At 39.7% G+C, this 17,903-nt stretch overlaps 1 protein-coding gene and 1 long non-coding RNA gene across 22 annotated transcripts in view; one reads left to right on the top strand and one right to left on the bottom strand.

The window, feature by feature from the left end:
* Window positions 1-652: 652 nt before the first annotated feature.
* LOC123284520 (uncharacterized) lies at window positions 653-2,952 on the bottom strand. The gene is made up of 2 exons (XR_006525573.2): window positions 2,729-2,952; window positions 653-972 (listed from the first exon to the last, which is right to left on the bottom strand). It is a non-coding gene; the product is annotated as an uncharacterized lncRNA (long non-coding RNA).
* Window positions 2,953-3,398: 446 nt separating this feature from the next.
* Window positions 3,399-17,903, top strand: part of SLC10A7 (solute carrier family 10 member 7) — a 239,304-nt gene continuing 224,799 nt past the window's right edge. For 10 of the 21 annotated variants that reach the window (XR_006525572.2, XM_044767154.2, XM_014838136.3 and 7 more), the window contains exons 1-3: window positions 3,404-3,738; window positions 10,791-10,873; window positions 15,813-15,949. Coding sequence is in view for 18 of the 21 variants with exons in the window: in XM_044767154.2 (XP_044623089.1) it covers window positions 3,639-3,738; window positions 10,791-10,873; window positions 15,813-15,949 (320 nt within the window). In the remaining 3 variants the exon portion in view is untranslated. Of the gene's footprint in view, window positions 3,739-10,790; window positions 10,874-15,812; window positions 15,950-17,903 lie in introns of all 21 variants that reach the window. The other 11 variants (XR_011501943.1, XR_011501944.1, XM_070504855.1 and 8 more) reach the window with 4 other exon arrangements.

The following is a 17,903-nucleotide window of genomic DNA, read 5'->3' as shown; positions in this document are numbered from 1 at the left end:
TTCCACGGTGTCAAGCTCTTCCTTGCTGAGCAATAGCTTTCTCTCACATGTCTGCTCATCCTTCATGTCTCAGGGAGGTCTTCCCCAGTCTAGATTATTTACAACATCCTGCTCTTTTGCTATCACAATTTGAAACTATGTATTTGTTTACATCTGTCTCCTCTACTAGATTATAAGCTCCTGAGGGCAGGTTTTGAGTCTTTTTTTGTTCATAATTGACTGCACAGCACTCACATGTGCCTGGCATACAGTGGAGGCACATTAAATATTTGTTCAATAACAAACATCATATTTAGTGAATAAAGAGCATTTCTTATGTGTCTTTTAGAGATGTGTGCTTTCACATGTACATGTTGGTTGGGATGTCTTCATGTCATCATGTCAGGTAAAGTGGCAGGGGTAACAAAGAGAAAAAATGGAGGTGAGGAGGCAGGGGAAAGAAAAATATGACAAGAAAAAATGAGTGAGAAAGAAGAGTGATAGAATTATTGAAAAAAGAGTAATGGAAGAGAGAGAAAGCAGAGAAGGGCCTTGTAGTGAGCTGAATCATGGCCACACCAAAGATAGGTCCACATCAAATCTCTGGAACCTGGGAATGGCACTGTATTCATTTCCTAGAACTGCCGTAATAAAGTACCACAGACTGTGTGGCTTAAAACAAAACAGAAATTTATTCTCTCACAGTTCAGGAGGCCAGAAGTCTGAATGAAGGTGTCAGCAGGGTTGGTTCCTACTAGAGTCTCTGAGGGAAAATCTGTTCCATGCTCCTCTCTCAGCTTCTGGAGGTCGCCAGTAATTCTCAGCATTCCTTGGCTTTAGACGCATCACTCCAATCTCTGCTTCCATCTTCACATGGCGTCCTCCTCCGTGTGTCTCTCTTATGTGTCTTCACACGACCTTCTTATAAGGACACCAGTCGTTGGATTCAGGACCCATCTTAATCCAGTATGACCTCATCTTAGCTAATTATATCTGAAAAGACAGGATTTCCAAATCAAGTCACATTCTGAGGTTCCAGGTAGACACGAATATTTGGGGGACCCTATTCAACACAGTACAGTTACCTAATTTGGAAAAAGGATATTTGCAGATATAGTGAATGATCTTAAAATAAGATCATTCTGGATTATATGGGTGGGCCCTAAATCCAATGACAAATGTCTTTATAAATAAGAGACACACAGAAGAGGAGCAGACACAGACAGAGGGGAGGCGGCAACATGAAGACAGATGCAGAGACTGGAGTGATGTGGCCACTAGCCAGACCCACAGAGGAGAATGTGACGTGAAGACAAAGGCAGAGACTAGAGTGACATGGCCAGAAATGAAGGAAGCCAAGGTATGCTGACAACCACCAGAAGCCAGACGGGGCAAGGAAGGATTCTCCCTAGAGCCTCCAGAGGGAGTGTGGCCTTACCAACACCTTGATTTTGGACTTCCAGCTCCCAGAACTGAGAGAATAAATTTCTGTTATTTTAAGCCATCCAGTTTTTAGATATTTGTTACAGCCGCCATGGGAAACTAATACAAGGCCTTAATAGAACAGAACAGAATTCACAGTGCACTGTATTCTGTTTCTTTAAGTGCCATTAAAAACAAAATGAAAAAACCTTTCCATGAGTTAGATTCTGCTCTTAACAGATGAAACAGCTCTTAGTAGATAAGAATTTGCGAACAGTTATAAAGTTAAATCAGCTCAATTTCTGTAAGCATAATGTTTAATGATCTTTAATAAAGAGCACACCTTCAAAGACTGAGATGTATGACTCTTTGACCTAGTAAAAAATTACTCTAAGAAAATAATTGTGTTGTAAACTATCTTTCATGTATCTCCACTTATCTTGTGACTGCCTGATACTTAACATGAGATTTCATCACACCTCATGTGCTTTCTTTACTCTTTTCAGGTTAAGTTGTTTAACATCATGTGTGTCTCCCTATTAAGTTCATTTTATCTTGAGATTCACTTTTTGTTATTCTGCCTCATGTATAATTAGATGACATCCATACTGCTAACCTATAACTGGTAGCACAACCACATAAACCAGCTTAGCAAGCCAGGTCATCAGGAAAAAGCTAAATTAAATGGAGGAAACTAAAAGATAAGTCTCCGTTCAATCTTGGAATAAATTCAGAATTCAAGTCTGGCATCACTGAACAATCCCAGAAGTCTCTTCCAAACCATAAGTACCATAATTAACCACTTAAGGATTAGATACTAGACAACTTCAAAATGTCACACAATATTTTATTTATTTATTTGAGTGCATTGTGGGAAGGAGTTGATGCTCTTACACGCTCTGTGGGTAGGAAGTGCATTCATGAAACTCTCAATGTCACCGGTTGCTAGAAACACTTCAAGGGCGGAAGACACTGGCAGGCGGATAGACTCTAGTACACGGGGCAATGGAAGGCAGGAGCCCCCTCGCCTGGGTCCCTCACCACTTCTACCTTGGGGTCCCTGACGCCCTTCCCACAGCTGCCCCGCTGCTTAGCTGGGCAAGCTCTGGGGGTCAAGCAAGCGCGTGTACTCGCGCACCCTTCAAACTCTCCAGCTCAGACACCCACTCCACCCACCGTCAGCTTGCTTGGGAGTGAGGGAGCTTGAGCACTCACCCACCGCCCCCGAAGGAAGATTTGGTCCCCACCTCCCGCTGGGGGCTCAACCCTTGCGGTCCTCCCGATTCCCAGGAAGGTGTAGGCGAAGGGGCGAGGGGTGAGCGCCCACCTGCCGATGACCGCCTGCCTTCTCAGGCTGCAGCGGACGCTGGAAGGCAGGGGTCCTGCGGTCTCGGGCATCGGTTCGGCGCCCAATTTTCATTCCTAGGGCTAATGCTCCCGCTACCCAGGAGCCGCTTTCCCGCGCCTACCTCGGAGCACGTCTAACTCTCGCAGCTCGGGCCGGGAACCCGGCAACAGGGAGCGGCCTCCACTGCCGCCCGCGTACACGTCAACGGCGGCGTCTGGGAAGCGCCGTAATGTCCCAAAGAAGCGCGCCACAAAAAAAACCCCTGCAGCCCGCCGCTGCTGCTGCCGACAGAGCAATCCCTGCCCCAAGCGGACGCTAGCCCTTCCCGCAGGCTCATGGAGAGTTAAAAGAGAGCCTGTCCGTGGATGTGCTCTAGGGGCGCCGGCAGCTGTGCCTAAATGTTTGTTGGAGCGGGACCCTCGATAAGGCTAGGTGGCTGTGGCGCCTCATGCCGCTCGCTGCCCCAGTCATTCCTAAAGTTCCATAGGTCTTGGCGGCAACGAACCTGTCAGCCCACCCCCGGTGGCCAGCCTCCTTTCCCCGATCGCCTGCGCCCGCTAGTCTGGCCCAAGTGTCCTTTTCAGGACACTTGCACTTGGGAGCCCGGGTCAGAGCCGCGGTGGTTATGTGCGCGTCTATTCGGAGGCGTGTGGTAGTGATGGCGGCGCTCACTGAGACTTCCCTGTCACTGGATACTACTACTCCCAGCCCTCCTCAAAGCCGCCGGAGCAAACCCCTGGTCCTTAGTTTACAAGTGGCAATTTGACTTGCTCTGCTGCATGTCAGGAGGGACCGTGGAAAGTGTGGAGACGCCCCGGGGATTAAGCGATCGCAGCTTAAAAAGAAAAAAAGCCAAACAAATAAACAAAACCCACCCACCCTAACAAACATGAGGCTGCTGGAGAGAATGAGGAAAGAATGGTTCATGGTTGGAATAGTGCTCGCGATCGCCGGAGCAAAGCTGGAGCCGTCCGTAGGGGTAAATGGGGGTAAGTGCTGCACCTCCGCACGCTCCACCGCGATTCCCACTTCAGAACTAATTTTCGAGTCTTGGAAAGGAGGGGAGACCGTAATTGGGAAGCGTTTGCCTCTCCCAGGGGCACTGACTAGCCCAGGGTGTCCTTTGGCCCTTTTGCTGATTTTTTAATTGCCAACATCAGAGAGGATTTGTAATTAGAAATTGGGCAAAGGAATTTGAACGCAGGTTACTTTTCCGCGAGCAATCAGTGAGTACCCTCAGCGTCAAGGAGTGAGGTTACTGAGAATGAAACTTATTCCTCTTGCCTTCAGAGTAGCATCCTATCCCAAGGGACGTTAGGTTGCCGGGAGTTCCTTATCTATCTCAGAGTGGACCTTATTACCTTGTCACTTGCCGACATTCTCTCCCACACGTAAAAAAAAGAATGGAAGAAGAAAAAGAAAAAGGGACACTCCTTCCTCCTCCAACTCAGATTTTGTGGCCCACATGTTGGAGAGTGATGATTTGCTGCAGTTGCTGCCGGTCCAGAAACTCCCAAGCCGAATGACACGTTGCACTTTTTTATTACAGGACACTACTTCCGTGTGCTGCCAGGACTCAGTTGCTACCCCAGCAGCCGAACAGATACAGGCTGTGTTAGACTGTGTAATGTGTATTTTGGCAAGGAAATGTAGGCGGGCTGAAATCATACTCAGATCTCTTAATAGTGGAAGCCTTGTAATGTGGGGGTGGGCATTGGTGGAAATGACTGGAAATATCATTAGTCTGTTATGATCCCCCCCTTTCCATGTCCCACTTTTCATTAATTGAATTTCTTCAGTTCATTGTGTTTTTGACCTTGTTTGTCAGTTTCCATGCTTATTGGCAGGTTTAATGTATCAGTCATACAACAGAGGCAAAAAAGGACAGAAGTGAGCACACACAATCTTTTTATGTTAGGAAGTGCTCAGGAGGATATTTGAAGTTATTTGTACTTTTTTGTTAAGACGTGATGGAAATGAATGAAATGATCTCTCAGGAGGACAGTGGTTCCTTTTACCCTCTGCCTGCAGTCCCTTCATTTAGAAGTAGCTTCAGGGAACATTTTAAAAGGAATTATTGTTAAGATTGTGGGGATTAAAACTTTTTTGTTTATTTTTTCTTCTATATTCAACTTAGTACAAATGTGTAGAGTATGTAACTGTGAGAATAAAGCTGTTATTCATCGCAGTTTCTCCTTCTGAAGATGCCCATTTCTTGTTTGACACAGCTTTTCTGTGAGCTTTTGGGAAACTTGTGAATGCTAGAGTATCAGGTTCTGTCAAATGGGTACCCCATCCCTGCAGCTAGCTGGACGGTAAGAATTAAAGTTAGAGAGTGTCTTTGTGGTAATCTGGAATGCACACTTCACTAGCACACTTTATAGCTTCTGGTGTTAGATCTCTTTTTCGCTTAGTGTTAAGGTGAAATTACAGGTGATGCATGACCTTTAAGTTTAAATCTGCAGGGGCTATTTTGGTAAAATACCTTTTATCTTACATTCCTGGGCTACAGTGTGGAAAGAAGGGTCGTTGAATGCTGAATCATTTCCGTAGGGCTTCCCTGCAGTGGCATGTGTGAGATGGGTTCTGTAATCTTATTTGTTCCCGTGGACTCTACTTCTTGAAGTTTTGGTGTATTGTTGTATCTTAGAAGTATTGTTTCCCATTTTCACTAGTCCTTATGCCATTCATATAGGATAATTCATTTCTTTAATTATAAAAGAGTAGAATGTTAAAGTATTCTAAGCCAACATGCTTCTTTTACAGTTGGCGATATGGACACCTGAGGTCAGGTGACTCAGCCTAGGTTAAGTTAGCTGGCTTAGGAAAGAGGAAGGACTGGAAATCAGGACTCCTCCGTATTTCATGCAAGTTGCAAAATCCATACAAATTTTTTTGGCACAAAAATCATTAAAAATGAATAATCAGGGGATGGCCTTGTGGTGGTAGTGGTTGGGTTCCCGATCTCTGCTTCGGTGGCCCAGGGTTCACCAGTTTGGATCCCCAGTGTGGACCTACACACTGCTCATCCAGCCATGCTATGGCAGGGCCACATATACAAAATAGAGGAAGATTGGCAAAGATGTTTAGCTCAGAGCCAATCTTCCTCACCAAAAGAAAAAAAAGAATAATCATTATAAAGAAAGGCTCTGTATAATAAAGACATTTTCCGTGCCCTGATTTTTAGCCCAAAGGAGCAGAGCAGAATCAGCTAATATTAGATAAGAATGTACTCAAATGATTTCTTTGATAGCTGTGCATGTGTAAAAGAAAAAGTTATTTTTCTAAAAACAAAAGTTAAGCAAACAATTGTTTGGGATTTCTTACATAGGCTGTCAGGCTAACGTCTCCGTACTTCTATTGAACTTTTTTGTTTCCCCCCAAAGATTGGCACCTGAGCTAACAACTGTTGCCAATCTTTTTTTATTTCTTTTCCTGCTTTTTCTCCCCAAATCCCCAAAATACATAGTTGTATATTTTAGTTGTGGGTCCTTCTAGTTGTGGTATGTGGGATGCCACCTCAGCATGGCCTAATGAGTAGTGCCATGTCTGTGCCCAGGATCTGAACCCGTGAAACCCTGCGCCGCCAAAGTGGAGGGCACAAACTCAACCACTTGGCCATGGGTCTGGCCCCTTCTGTTGAGCTTTTAATTGACATTCCCACCTGTAAAACCTCTTAAATAAAAACAAACCTTCAAATAGTACCAAATAGCACTTTCACTCCAGTAGTTAAAACGACTAAAATCTAGGAACAAGGAGCGGAATGGTTGCTGAAAATGTTTGTCATATTCTGCTTTTAGAATGGTCTAAAACATCTCTTCTTGCTTGTAACTTTTAGACAAAGACTCCATTTCTAGGTTTTGTACTCTGGGAATGTGATTTTTAATACATTCACGTTGAATAATTTTCAGTAGAAGAGATTTCTAGACATTTTTTCAAATAGAAAAGTTTTGGTAGTCTTCAACTTGTTGACATGCTCACTTCACCTGTCCCTGATCAATACCTCGAAGACTACATTCTTTATTTTTAAGTGTAAGACTTCTACACTTAAAGTATCACATCTATGATCTGACTTTCCTTTAAAAAAAATCTTTACGGCCAATTGGCAAGTTATGTATAGCAGGAAATTTATAGATGTGTGAACCCTAAAATTAGAGAAGTTGAATGACTTTCCAAATGGGAAACAGTGAATAGGTACTAGCCTCGTTAATTTAATTCTTAGTTCAGTGTTCTTTTTACTCAGGTACATTTCGTTTTTAGATATATATAGAACAAGGTTGACAAAAAGAGCCACAGTAGATGCGAATGTGTAGATTCTGATGTGTCAATCATCTGTTCCATTGTGACCCAGGGAAGCTCTGAGCTATGCACACCTTACAGTTTACCGGAGTTCAACACTGTGCTATTCGTTTTCGGGAAGAGATAAGTTTACTTCTTTGGAAGTACAAAGTAAGTGTCTCATTTCTACCTGCATCTTAAATTATTGCCATCAATAAGGCATAAATCCGAAAAAGGAAACTGCTTCGTTTTTCGATTAAAAAAACATAATCCGAAACATGCTATAAGCTTAAGTATATTAGCATGAATATCTTAGATTAGGCTTAAAAGTGAAATTTAGTTAGTGATGAGTAGACTTTTTGAAATAGTAATAGTTTCTTGCATTCTTAAGCATCCCAAATCATTTTCTCTTTTCTCCCCATTAAAAAGCATGGGTTTTTGGAGCCCAAAAATTGCTTCGTTTTTAATGGCCAATTTTTTAAAATTTTGCTGCTCCATTCCATTTTCACTGATGAACATTTTTTGCTTTTGTTCAAAGGAAAAGTTAAAACTTAGTATTTATACATTGAGCTTTATCGCCGTCTTAAGATCTCAATCTAATGATTTTGGTGACGTGGAGGATGTAATTATTACCTTGGAGAGGGGCCAAATATTTCTGTGTTATAGTTTCAACTCTTACCTTTGTGCAAATATTTTATTTCCACCCTGAGTGACTTCTAGTTCCGCATTCCCAACTTAGGTGATCTATTAGTATCTCCGTTGATCATGTCACAAAGGAGCCTTAGGTTTCTCCAATTCAGAATTAATTCCTCCTTCCCTTTTAAAAGGTGCCCTGTAAGTAGCCCTGGAATATCCTCACTATGTCCTTTCATGGACTAGAGGTATTTAGATGTGCACCTAATACAAAAGACAGTATACCCTGTTTCTAGGATTTAAAACATTAAAAGTCAAGAATCATTCCACTGAATTATGCCAATCAATTAATAGTTATCCTGTGTATTTATATATGTGGGTGTGGAGTATGGAAAGAGTTGTACCCTTCTGTGGCCTAAGTCCCTGGTTACAGAGTTAGCTTCTTAAAAAATACAATTGTTGAGTCTGGCTAGGTAGCATAGTGGTTAAGTTCAAGCATGCCACTTCAGCAGCCCGGGGTTTGTGGGTTTGGATCCCGGGTGCGGACCTACACACCACTCATCAAGCCACGCTGTGGCAGTGTCCCACATATAAAGTAGAGGAAGATTGGCACAGATGTTAGCTCAGGGCCAGTCTTCCTCAGCAAAAAGAGGAGGATTGGCAACAGATGTTAGCTCAGGGTCAATCTTCCTCACCAAAAAAATACAGTTGTTGGCCAACTAAAGTAGATACTTTAGCTGCCCGCAAGAAACATGCAATCTAAGTGAATGCTGTGAGCTTTCTATGGAGATACATCTTTGGACACGGCCCCTCGCTCTCACTTGCAACCCTATTGCTAACTCTAACCCATCCTATATAGAAATTCTGGGACACCACTGTGGGCAGAAGCACAATTGACCAAAATGAAGTCTCGTAAAAAGCAGGGGATTGGAGGAATATACAAATGCTATGAGTTAGAAACAAAAACAAAAAAAACCAAGGGTTTTTAAAATTCCTGGAAGGCGTTTACTTCCAAAACAAGCCAGAGTCCTTGACTTTAAAATCTGTTCCTGAATCACCTTCCTCAATTGTTGAGGAAATATTATTTCTTAGTGTGAGCTGCTGAGACAGGTTCATTCACAAGCATAAAAAAAGGTACCTCTTTTTAAGTGTTTAAACAGCTTTTACTGCCTTGAAATGTAATACCTTTTCCACTTACCTTATCCTTTTTGCTCTTCTTCTCAGATCTCAGTGTAATGATTTATATAAGTGCCAGGTATATAAAAGAATTTATTGCAATTCTTGAGGAGATCTTTGTTTCTGTTATTCACTGGTGGACTACAAGTGCCTAAAATACAGTAGTTGCTCAATAAATACTTGTTGATTGAATGAATAGTGATCTTTCCTGAGCTCAGTTGTATTTATTGCGCAATTTCTTAGGTTATCTCTAGGTTATCTGTGCAATCTGGAGGGATGCAGGGAATGAAAGAGCCGAGACCGTGACCGTGGTCCTGTTGTTTGGCTTAACGGTGTGGATTAGTTTCCCAGGGCTGCCACAACAAAGTACCACACAGTGCGGGGCTGAAAGCAACAGAAATTTATTTTCCTGCAATTATTCTGGAGGCTAGAACTTTGAAGTCAAGACATCAATAGGTCCATGCTCCCACCAAAGGCCCTGGGGAGGAATCCTTCCTTGCTTCTTCTAGCTTGTGGTTGCCAGCTATCCTTGGTGTTCCTTGGCTTATGGTAATATAACTCCAGCACGTGGCCATCTTCCCTCTGTGTGTCACTGTGTCCAAATTTCCCTCTACTGTAAGAATGCTAATCATTGGGTTAGGGTCCCTCCCTAATCCAATAAGATCTCATCTTAATTTGATTACATCTTGAAAGACCCAATTTCCAAATAAGGCCACATTCATGTCTGGGTAGACATGAATTTTGAGGGGCACTATTCAACCCAGCAAAGAAGAGTTGAACAGAGTGTCAAATATGGGATAGTCTCAGATTTTAGAATGCAGGTATACACCAGGGTTTCTCAACCTCGGCACTATTGACATTTTGGACGTGGTAATTCTTTGTTGAAGGGAAGGGTTATCCTTTGCCTTCCAGGAGGTTTAGCAGAATTCCTGATCTCTGTCTGCTGGATGCCAGTAACCCACCCCATTCCCTGAGTTATAACAACCCAAAAAAGTTTCCAAACATTGCCCAATGTCCGTGGGGGGCAAAATTGCCAGTGCTGGAGAACCACTGGTGTACAGGTATGACATGTATAAATTACATAACTACATAAAAAATGGCGTTTCCTCAGGACTGTAGCTGTATATCAAGATATATAGTTCAAGATACATCAAAGAAATATCTTCTAAAAGAATGTTGTTCTTTGGTTAGTACTTCAGGTCTTTAAGCCAATTGTGTACAAGCTACAAAAATAAATAAATATTAGGTTTGCCCCTGTTGTATTCACAGTGTTGACACATCCGGGGTGATGTCAGCCTGACTCCAGAGAGGATTTTCCGAAGGGCAAGGATCAAGCTTTTCTGGTTCACTACAGTATGCTCAGGGCCTGGCATAATTTAAAAATAATTACAATCTTAACAATATATTTTTAAGTTCTCTATTCTCTATATGCATTATCTCATTCACATGGTATGTGCTCAATAAATATTCGTAGACTGAATACTCTTGGGCAGAATTGAAAGTATGCATGAATACAAACTTTTACTTCTGGTATCCTAGAAGGAATAAGATAATATTTGCTAAAAAGAAGCGAACTTCTTCCATTGATTCTCTTCTTTTGGTCTGGGGAATTTGATTGTTATAAAAGCACTGACACTATGGCAGATATAGTTAGGACCTAATATTGAAGGATGTTGCCTATCTGCTCTCCTGTGCGAGAGCAGAGTTTATTTTTATTCTTCTGGTCTGAGGATATGGTGCAGAATTGGACAGCCATGATCCTTGCCCTCTGGAAAATCCTCTCTGGCGTTAGGCTGCATCCCAGCAAACGCTTACCTCTGTCAGGACAGTAGTGTCCTAGGGGGCAACATGCAGATTTAAAGTACTCTTTGTCCTCCTTCAATGGATTCTTCCTTCCTACCAAGTTATCTGCTGGAAATCCCTATCTAACAGCAACTCCTTTCTCTCTCTTTAGGACCACTGAAGCCAGAAATAACTGTCTCCTACATTGCTGTCGCAACAATATTCTTTAACAGTGGACTATCGTTGAAAACAGAGGTACTGTCACCTATGGGGCATGCGGAAAGCAGGGAGAAAAATTTAATTTGTACTTACTGTTTTGAAATTTCAGAATCCTTTTGTAAAGCCGTGTGTAGCTATAGTCTGAAGACTTCGCTGTAACAGAAGACAGCTCGGACGTCAGCAGAGGACTAGTGTTTTGTACCTTCATATCATGGAAACTTGAGAGTAGAGCGGCATGGACCCCGCGGGCATGGTTATGGGGGTTTGTTTTTAATACAGCAACTGCGCTGGAGCATCTGCTTGAGGTCTTCTCAGGCGATGGTGGTAACTGTAGTGGTGTCTGCCGTGGCACATGCGGGGTGTTGATGTTTGGTTAGGTTTCCACAACTTTTGTGGATCATCTTTCGTGTCCAGGACTCGTGCTGCTCAAGTGATGCTTGTTCTGTTATAATTTTTAACTAATTAGTATTTTTTTAAAGTATATTCTTTGCTGGCATATCTATTAAATATTAATAAATGTTTTAAGAGAAATATTAGAATTTTTCTTACTAAGTCACAGTCTAACATGAAGACATAGAGGCAATGTTATTTACTGATCCAGGTGTCACTGAACATGGCATTCTCTTGGAATTATAAAAATTCAGACATTTTTACATCCAAGAGAAGAATGAGTAGAATTTATGATTCTCTTTTGACTTATAAGGGAAGAAAAAGAGGAGAAAATACTGATTTGCTTTTGAATAAATTGCATAGAACTTTTAAAGTTGTCTTTCACAGATGCTTATTCTTATGTAGATAAAGAAATCTTACTATGTAAGAAATCTTTTTTTTGAAATTTTTTGGCATTAAAAGTTAAAATTCTGTTTCAGCATCATGTCTTGCCTTTACTTATTTTAGGTTTATTTTCTTTTATTTTGAGTGTGATTTGAATGAAGATTAAATTTAGTTGCCTCCTTCTTTGATCATCCAGGTAGCAACATGGAAAAAATATAGTTTTACTAAATTTATGTGTTCTGTAGTTATCAGTTTGATATAAATATTTTCATTGGGTCATTTTTTTTGATATTATAGATGAGATCCTTGTGTAGTGTCTGATAAATTGTGTCTCAGGAATCTCTAAATATTCTCACTAATTACCTGTTCTCCTGAAAATAACTGACATGGAACAGGATTTCTTAAATATGTTAAATTCTAGTTTTTCTAAATTATATTGATATGAAAGGACTATGATTAGTGCTTGGAGGGCACAGGCTTTTTCTGTCAATACCTGAGTTCTACTATTGGTTCTCGAATGTGGGGCCCAGTGATACCGAAAGATACTTGCCACTCATGTGGTGCTGGACTGATGTACCCTGGAGGTCTTCCTGCTGGCCTTGGCTAATGCGCTTTGTGGAGCAGCTGCCTTACCGAAGTCCTCTACTCGGGGCGTTGCTCTAACTACGTCCCCTGGTGGCTGCTTAATGGCTCCAGCTGTTACTTATGACATGGGAAATCTGGCAAGAGACTTGATTCTCTCACTCCTTTAGCTTCTTGCTTAATGCTATTCTGTAAAGCAGCCAACTTCATGGGATGCGGGAGTCGAAGAAGGAAGAATGTCACAGCTCTCAGCATTTCTCTAAGGACCAAATTCTTCTGTAAGCACCTAGGAAACCTTCCGAGTCATCCAGCTCGTTTGGATCTAATGATGAAATGCCTTGATCCTGTGCTTTACTGTGGTATCTAAGTAGCCATCAAAACCCTTTCCTCCATCAAATGCCCTTTTCAAACTAATACAACATCAAGTCATTTTCAAGATGCGTTAACTTAAGATGCCCTAGATCGCATCATTGTGTAGTGTTAAACCATCTCTAAATCCTGACAGTTTCCTGGGCAACCTAACAGTTCTAAGTTAGGAGGTAGCAATCTTGTTGTTAATTGTTTTCTAGTTAATAATCTTAAATTAATTTCAGCTGGGACAACTATTTTTGTATCCTTTTAGGTTCTAGAATACTGCATTTTTGCATACAGGAGACAGGAAGTTATTACTGACTTGAATTTATTTAAGAGCATTTACATTGGTCCCATACAAGTTTGATTTATATTGAACATTTCATATAGTATTACTCCTATATTGATGTACTGATGTGTATCCTAAAATTTGTTTTGTTAATTTATTAAAATTATAACGAACTCTGTGTTAAGACTTCATGCTAAAAAGATTTAATACTAAATCTTCAGTTTTGTGACTGTTGATTTCTAGTTTTTGAAATAACCTGTTGAAATGATTTCTGAAATTTTGTTGTACTGAAATGAAATAAGGTCACATTTGAAATATATTTTATAATTAGCTAACTTCAAACCTACAGTTTCAAAAAATTTGTCACTTAGACTGTGGCAGGACCGATCTCGTTTAAACAAATTACTGTCAAGTGCCTGTGGCTACAAGGTACGGTGCTTGACACTGGGGATAGAAACAAAGATGGAACAGGAAGCTCAGTAGTGCCTGAAGAGGGTCCTGAGTCAGATAGGATATACAGGTTTTTTCTTATTTTCCCAAAAGGATTATTTTTTTAAATCCTATTAGCTTAGAAGTAAATATAGCAAATTCTTAACTTTGGGCTCATGCTGCTTGGTTCCAGCCCAGAGCTATGAGGCTGACTCTCAGAAAGTGAATCAAATAAAGGTCAAATAAGGGTTAGAAGGGAAATTGATATGTAATGAAAATATTTCTACTTCCCAGAGTCTCTGATTTTAAGCAATTCTTGATGCTGTCAGTGAGACTGGTGTAATCAGTGTGTGGAGTATCTGCCTAAGCTTATTTTAATGGGATTTGACCTGTATTACATGTAAATAATCAAAATCTCATGCAGGATCAACTTTTCAATTATTCATTATGGCATCTATTTTGAGTATGTGGCCCTAAATTCTACATGGATATATATAGAATAATAGTATTTTGGATTGCATAGTGTTTATTGATTTTTCTTTTCCAGTGTTACCTTATTTTGTCTTTAAGGTTGTGTAAAGAAGATAAAGAAAATATATAACACTGGGTTTTTCTGACACTTGAAAAATCTTAGGAAAACTTCATGTCTGTTATTTCCCTGTTGTTAAGAGGACCCTCATGACCCAACATAATAGGCCCTTGTGATTCATTTTGCTGGGTTTTTTACTGTCCCATTATTCTGATGTGATGTAATTGTTACTGTCATTTAATAGGTCAGCTAGTATTTTTTAACGATATTTACTTTTTATAATTTTTTTCTGATTACAAAAGTAGTATTTTCCTGTTGTAGAAAGGTTAGAAAGAATAAAAATAACTACTTTTAACATCTATGTGTTTTTTAGTTCTTTTTTTCCTAAACATATTTTTTACATATGGAATATTTTAAAAGTAAAATATATTTTTAAATTGTACATATATGTGTGTATATATGCAAGTATGTATATGCATATATACACACATGTATAATCTTTTTCTATGTGACGTTGTATAATAATTTTTCATGTAATTTAATTTTTCTTCATTTTTATGTATTTGAAAGTAGGGTAATTGACATTTTCCTTACTTTTATGAACATAAATTGAAAGGTACAAAAGTATATATGATGAAAAGTCTTCCTTTCACCTCTCCACCAGATATACAGTTCTCTTCTCTGGAGCCAACCAATGTTAAGAGTTTCCTTGTATCTTTCTGGAGATATTCTGTGCAGAACACACATATGTGTATTTTACCCCCTCAAACTGTGGTATTTTATCCTGTTTGTCACCTTTCCTTATTTTACTCAAAAAGCATATCTTGGCAATTGCTTCATGTCAACACATAAAGAACTCATTGTTTCTTTTTATATCCTGAAAAGTATTCCATTTTATGAATGTGTCATGATATTTTCTTGGTCCTCTATTAGTGGACATTTAGGTAATTTTCAAGGTTTTGCTATTACAAACATGCTGCAAAGGGTAACCTAAAAATTTGTCATTTCCCACATCTGGGACCATGTGTGAAAGATTAATTCCTAGAAGTGGAATAGCTAGGTCAAATGATATGTGTAGTTTAAGTTGTGATAGATATTCTAAGTACCTAGAATGATGGCAGGTGCTCAGAAGTAATTGAATGAAGGAATGAATTGCCAGATTGTTCTCTGTAGGTTGTGCCAATTTACATTCTATTGGTTAAGTAGAGAGAGACTTCATACTCTTACAGCCTTGTCGACGCAGTTTTAACATGGCTTTTAATAGTTCTTAACACTTTGTTTCTCTCTTAAATTATTTAGTTGCTGACCTCTATCACTTGTCAGCTATGCTGTGGTGGTGACCCACATACAAAACAGAGGAAGATTGGCATGGATGTTAGCTCAGGGCTAATCTTCCTCAAGCAAAAATGGAGGAAGATTGGCAGCAGATGTTAGCTCAGGGCCCGTCTTCCTCAGGGGAGGAAAAAAATATATATATGGTTTGTGTGTAGATTTAGTAATATCTTGCCAAATTGAGGCCTTGCTAGGTCTGGTGTAATGAATAGAGGTTATCATAGTAAATTAGGTAGTTAACATATGTGTTTGTTTACAATGTCAATAATCCTCAAATCTAGTGTAAATGTTATTAGCTTAGTCCTGGTCCAGAATTTTAAAAATCTGAATTCTTAAGGTATATTGTTTGTTCAGAAGAAATTAGAATATTTCAGAAATTTTATATAAAAATACTTTATAATCATCACAAATAACTTGTTTTTCCTTAAAGTCTGTCTCACGCATATACTTATAGGTAAAAATTTTAGCTATGAAATAACTCCAAATTGATGGATGTTAACTAAACATTGTGGTGATCATTTTACAACATATGCAAATGTCAAATCATTATGTCATATACCTGGAACTAATATAATATGTCAATTATATCTCAGTAGAAAAAAATTAATTCATGTGATGTTATTTTAGTAGCAGTCTCTCTTCAGAAATAGTGTTCTTACCTTTGTTATTTTTGTCCTTCATTTTTACAGGAACTCACCAGTGCTTTGGTGCATATAAAACTGCATCTTTTTATTCAGATCTTTACACTTGCATTCTTCCCAGCAGCAATATGGCTTTTTCTTCAACTTTTATCAATCACACCCATCAATGAATGGCTCTTAAAAGGGTATGTCTAAATGTTTTGAAGGGTCCACTTTTAATGAGGCATCTAGTGACGTTATTGTTTCTGTGGCAACTGTGTACAAAAAGGCTTATGTGTCATATAAGGAAATAAAAGCACTTTTAACGTTTTTATTATCCTTTAAAATGATAGTATTTCATCAAGGAGGTTCATCAAAGAATTTTATAATAGAATCGTAAAATATTCCCTCATGCTTAATCTTAAGGTTCTAGGATGGAGACTTTTCTGGGAATTTAAGTGAGTTGTATTGGTAGAAAAATGGAAGCTACTAGAGGATGTAAGATCTGTATGCATGTGTATAATGTAGGCTGTCAATTGGATGCTTTAACTTCTGCATTCTGTATTTTACCAAATGTATACAGATAACAGCTGAATATAATATATGTTTTTAAAATTTATAAAAAGGAAAAAATACGTAGGAGACAAACGTTTAATTTTTCACCAGTTCTGTTTTATGTTTGATGGGATAGTTGATTTAACAATAGATTTTTGTTAGAATCTTTTCCCCTATTAAAAGTGTTGCCCTGTTTATTAGGAGGATTTAATGATTTTTAAAAATTATTTGAAGTAGTTTAAAACTAACCATATTTTAACATTATAGTATAATAGCTAAAACACTGAACTTAAAACCCGAAGATTGCGTTCTGACCCTGTCCCTAACTTGCCTTGTGACTTTGAGGAAAGTCATTTAATAATTTTGATCCTCAATTTCCCTGTCCATAAAGTGAGGATAATCATATTTTTAATGCCTGCCTAATAACGATGTTGAAGTTATCAACTGAGATCACTTATTCATTCATTTATTCATCTCATTTATTTAGCTCCTACCATGTGCCAGGAATTATTACAGGTATTAGAGAAACAACAGTGAACAAAATTGGCAAAGTACCTGTTAGTTTTGCACATTGAAGAGCCTCTGGGTGTGAGTGTAATAAACACGTAAATAGAGGATCAAGACAGAGATAAGTGATGTGAGGTAAAACAGTATGATATGTTGAAAGTGGTCAGGTGGGCAGGCTGGTGATTAATTTAGAGTGCAGAGTTGTGGGGGCAGAATATTCTAAGCAAAGGAAACGGAATGTGCAAGGGCTGCAAGGCAGGAACAAGCCTGGTGTGTTCCAAGGTCAGGAAAGCAACATGATGGCCAAAGCCTGGTGAGATAGAGGATGAATAATATGACTTGGAGTTGGAAAGGTGGGCAGGAGCGAGGACATGCAGAGCCTTATAGGCAATGGTAAAACATTCAGATTCTATTCTGAGTGCTACAGGGCACTACTGGAGAGATTTAAATGAGAGAGTGATGTGGTCTGATTTATATTTGCAAATGATTCTTCTGGCTACTGTGTGGAGAATAGATACTAGAAGGGCCTGAGAGAAAGTTAGGAGACGATCTTGGAGGCTAGTGTGGTGAGGTAGCCATGCAGTAGAGAGAGATGGATGTGTGGAGGATATATTTTAAAATTAGAGGGGCTGGCCCCATGGCCGAGTGGTTAAGTTTGCATGCTCTGCTTCGGCAGCCCGGGGTTCGCCGGTTTGGATCCTGGGTGTGGACCTACACACTGCTCATCAAGCCATGCTGTGGTGGCCTCCCACATAGAAGAACTAGAATGACCTACAACTAGTATATACTGCTATGTACTGGGGCTTTGGGAGGAAAAAAAAGAGGAAGATTGGCAACAGATGTTAACTCAGGGCCAAAAAATAAGTTAATTAATTAAAATAAAGTAAAATTAGAGCTCTCAGAACCCATGGATGGATAGGATGTGGAGAGAGAAGGACAGAGAGAAATCAAGTATGACTCTGGATTTGGGGTGTGAGCCACTGGGTAATTGGTGGCACCATTTACTTAGCTGGGGAGAAACAGGTTAGGATGAGAGAAGGAAATCAAGACTGCTGTTTTGGCCAGACTGAATTTGAGAGAATGAACTTAAAATTTCAC

Source organism: Equus asinus, chromosome 3, assembly GCF_041296235.1.
Source record: "Equus asinus isolate D_3611 breed Donkey chromosome 3, EquAss-T2T_v2, whole genome shotgun sequence".
In the NCBI taxonomy this organism is placed as follows: domain Eukaryota; kingdom Metazoa; phylum Chordata; class Mammalia; order Perissodactyla; family Equidae; genus Equus; species Equus asinus.
This window is presented reverse-complemented; position numbering and strand designations above follow the sequence as displayed.